The following is a 4185-nucleotide window of genomic DNA, read 5'->3' as shown; positions in this document are numbered from 1 at the left end:
AAATGTTAAAATCAAATCTGATATTGTTTTACCTTTTATTTGGTGTGTGGAAGGTGTGCGGAAGAGGGGGTAGTCTTATACGGCGAGTATATAACAAACTGTATTTTGAGTGGAAATGTTAGGGGGTCATCTTATACACCCAGTCGTCTTATACGCCGGCAAATACGGTATTCTTTTTAATCTCCTTCTTCAGGAGGAAAAATAGATGTCATCAGACAGATATCCCATCAACTTTTTACCATCAAACCTAAAACATCTACATCTAACCACTCCATCTTCCCGGTTTTACAACAGGAGTTTTAAAACTTCTCTCCCCAGCAGTGGATCAGAGCTTTGCTACACAATGTGGATTTTCAAACCAACAGCTTCAGCCTTACCTGGTAGCACATTAGAAATGCAGAATATCAGGCACCACACCAGACCAACTAAATCACAATTTGCAGCTTAACAAGATCCCCCAGGTGACTCACATTATGCATATTAAAGTTTTAAAAGCACTGCTCCTGACAAGAGCCAATTCTCTCCCGGTTTTTTGTTGTTGTTGTATTTTTTATTTTTTTCAGAATCCTTACACTACGGATTATCCATTTTTTCTCCTATCACTTTGACATCTAAAAGTTTTTAAAAAGCCCACACTCCCATTTCAATCCAACTTCTCAAAAAAGTTTTTCGCATTGTCTCCATTTCTTCACTTTCTACTTACTCCTCAACCCATTCGGATCTGTCCCTCATCACCATTCCACTCCAAGTCCTCATTAAGATCAATGATCTTGAGAATGTTGCTAAATCCAAAGGACACCTTTTAGTCTTCAACCCTACTTGACCTCTCACCATATTCAACACAATTGTCCTTTTTCTTCTTGAATCATTTCTTTCCTGTGCTGGCATGTAAACTAATGATGCAAAAACAATCTATAATAATAAAAGCATAATATGCTAATTGAACCAGACGTCCTTCCGGACAAAGCTGGGACTGTGAGGGAAGCCTGGGTCCCGGCTGCCAGCAGGCACCTGGGGGAAGGCCTACTCTTGCACAAATTTCATGCATTGGGCCTCTAGTACTGGATACAACTGTTGGTGCTTTAGTATGAATCAAGGTAGTGGCACTAAACTGTACTACAAGTTCTGGCATGGAAATTTTTAAAAACCAACTCTACTATAGAATAACATTGGTGAAGCAAAAGAAATCATTAATGTCACTAATCGCAAACCTTGAATACATTTTTTTAATATTCTACTTAAGGAAATGGGACGAAAGTGTCAAGTACTTCTGCATACCAAAGAATGATGGTTGTGTCAAGGGAAAGTACTTGTACAACCTTTGGAGAGCCCAACTCGCCACTTTTTTCATGCAACATCATTTTTACTTCAAAGAACTTCAAACTGTGGTTATGTAGACTTGGATATCTGGCAAACATTTTCTCAAAAATTAATGAAGTTAAGCCTTCCATTTCAAGGAAAACAATTTGACTATTTGTTGCCATTGATAATATTCAAGTATTCAAGCAAAAATTACAATTTGGGGAAACTTGTGTCTGCTGCCACTGTGACACTGACAGCTCCCCAATATTTAAAGATTCTGATGAAATCAGTAGTCATATCAGCAAATGTGTTTTTGATATTTTGGATGACATATGTCAATTTAGGATATCTAACTCAGTAGACCAATATTTTTCATATGACCAGTAAGTATATGACCTTACAGACTTAAACACGGGTTAAAAATCCACTCAATGTACAAGTCCTATTTTACTTCCTAAATATCTCCAATCTATCCACTTATTTATACTTTTATTACAGCAATCCTTTTCTCTGACTCATAACCTAAAAAGTCTACAAGCATTTGTCCTCAACTATTCTCCATAATGCAGGTTATGTTTCTAAAAGAAAAATTTAATCACATCTTTCATTGCACTTCCCATCGCCTTGAGACAAAACCAAAAGCTTAGCATACACAAAAGACTCCATCTGATATTGACCCTACCTCAACCCAGCTCTCCAGCAACTTTTCCTTGCCTCTGTCACATTAGCTTTTTCCAAGTTCCTCAGCTGAGGATTATTAATTACTCACTTAGTAATTCATCTTCAATAATCATTCAAAAATGAAGGCAATTAAAAATGTGTTATCAATTTAATAACACAATATTTATCCTCACTTCAAAGAAATTAAGACAATTACATCAAATTTTACATCAACATCTCAAATATTTTCTATTAACTACCTCAAAATGGTATTAAAACAGCATTCAGAAGAAAAACATGGCATTAATGGCTACTCTAATAATGAATTCTCTTTTACATTTTTGCATAAATTCTACACTTTAACCTCTGAATAAAATTGTTTAAACTGTCCAAACTTCATAATCTGTTTCTACTATTCCAAAAGTATGCCATATGGGTAACATCCAATTTATACCCTCCAAACTGAAATTTACAAGGCAATGGTTTGCTGTAACAAAAGTAGGATGTCATGTGACTTAAAACTTACAAAAAATTGGCAGTTATAAACATATGCTCATTATCATCTACATTTTCATGGCGATTTCTAGTTAATTTCTTGGAACAGGAATAGTTACCTTCAAGTACCTGTATTTTAGCAGTTCATAACATATTTTGAAAATGAATCAACCAAGCTATGGTTAAAAATGTATTCCCTACTTACCCCTATACATTCAACAAACACATATTTGTGTCATCACAATTATCATTACTCGACTTACTACACAGAAAAGTGTAAATGCAAAACTTTTTAAAAGGTAGCTTTAAACAATTCTAAACAAACTGAAGTCAGTAAACAGTTGAAAACAGATGTCACTACAGCAACCCCAAAGGAAGATGACCAAGTGATGTACTTACGTTTCAAAACATCGATCCACGTTGTCAGACATCAGAAGTAGCATGCATAGCTGTTCAAGTGCTATTAGTTGCATGTCCCTTTCATCTCCCTGTCCCATCTGTAACCATTCCAGCAATGTGTCTGGATCCACATCTGCCATGTTTTCTTTTTTAAGCCTCTTTGCTTAAATTAAAAAAGGGGGAAAATTCCTTTAAATGTCCAGGATTGATCAGTTTGGGGTTTAAAATGTTTTCCTTTGCATCAGTGGGAACCAAATTTTCATGGTGTCCTCCTAGAAATTAGAAAAGACTCGTAAGTTATGTTTTTTTAACATAGTGCTTAGTGCACATAGTGCTTAGTGCTTTCAACTTTCCTTATCCCTCGGATTTAACGTTCCTACAGCATACTAAATAAAAACCAGTTTTGCACAAGAGTATAAGCTGATTAGGTTTCGGTTTAACTGGAAACCAGAGCTCTTTGTCAAAGTCAAACAAGCTTCGGATCCCACTACTGCCATCACTAATGTCTGTGCCAAAAGGCAAAGAACACCTTACTAAAGGTTCTTTTTTTTTCCAGCAAAGTTCTTCACCACCACCACCCCCCAAAACTGATCTTCAGATAAGGTTTAGGTTCGGACTCTAAGCACTTTGAACCATTACCCTCCAAATTAAGTTTCTGCTTTAAAATCACCTCTCAATTCACAAATTTGGCTGACTTCTCAATTTACCCACTACTATTCCTAAGATGTCCAAACACAAACGGCAATTACGTGCAAGATGCACCTACGAATACAGACTCGGTTAGTAATTTTAGCAGTCTTGTCAACTGTTCTTAAAAGTTTAAAAAGAAACACTAGAAGTAAATACAACGAACTAAAGCAGTACGTTGAGAATATAGGCCCTTCGAAGCACCTTTCCCCATCCCCACAAATGGAGCAGTTGGTGAAAACACACACACACACACACCAGGGAACCAGCTCCACGAGGAAAGTCATTACCAAAGCCTGTACGCGCCCTAATGGAGGGCAGCTCTGGGTCCCACGTAAGCCAGAGCTGCAGGTGTGCGAACCCAGAGGCGGGCCCGGGTGGGCACCCATCGGCGGAGACCGGCAGGGACGACCGACCCAGCACCCGAGCGCACCAAACCCCGCTCAGTGAGCTCCCGTGACTCGGCGGGGAGCCTGGAGGGGCGGCAGCAGAGCCTCCGCGCCCGAGACGAGGCCTCAGACAGGACGGCGCGTCCCGGGGAGCGGCGCCCAGAACTCCCGCGGCCTGGCGGGTCGTCCCTGGCGTGGCCGGGCAGCGAAGCCCTCTGAAGGGCAAGGCGGAGAAGGGGGGCGCTTTGGGCTC

The 4185-nt window shown here is 39.5% G+C and overlaps 1 protein-coding gene across 1 annotated transcript in view; it reads right to left on the bottom strand.

Moving 5' to 3' along the window:
* HECTD1 (HECT domain containing E3 ubiquitin protein ligase 1) overlaps positions 1-4185 on the bottom strand; it is a 96142-nt gene that overhangs the window by 91436 nt on the left and 521 nt on the right. Inside the window, exon 2 of the mRNA XM_015565487.1 lies at positions 2857-3128. Coding sequence (XP_015420973.1) covers positions 2857-2996 — 140 coding nt within the window. The 5' untranslated portion in view covers positions 2997-3128. The remainder of the gene's footprint in view (positions 1-2856; positions 3129-4185) is intronic.

The sequence above is a fragment of the Myotis davidii genome, unplaced genomic scaffold (genome assembly GCF_000327345.1).
Source record: "Myotis davidii unplaced genomic scaffold, ASM32734v1 scaffold21, whole genome shotgun sequence".
Classification (NCBI taxonomy): domain Eukaryota; kingdom Metazoa; phylum Chordata; class Mammalia; order Chiroptera; family Vespertilionidae; genus Myotis; species Myotis davidii.
This window is presented reverse-complemented; position numbering and strand designations above follow the sequence as displayed.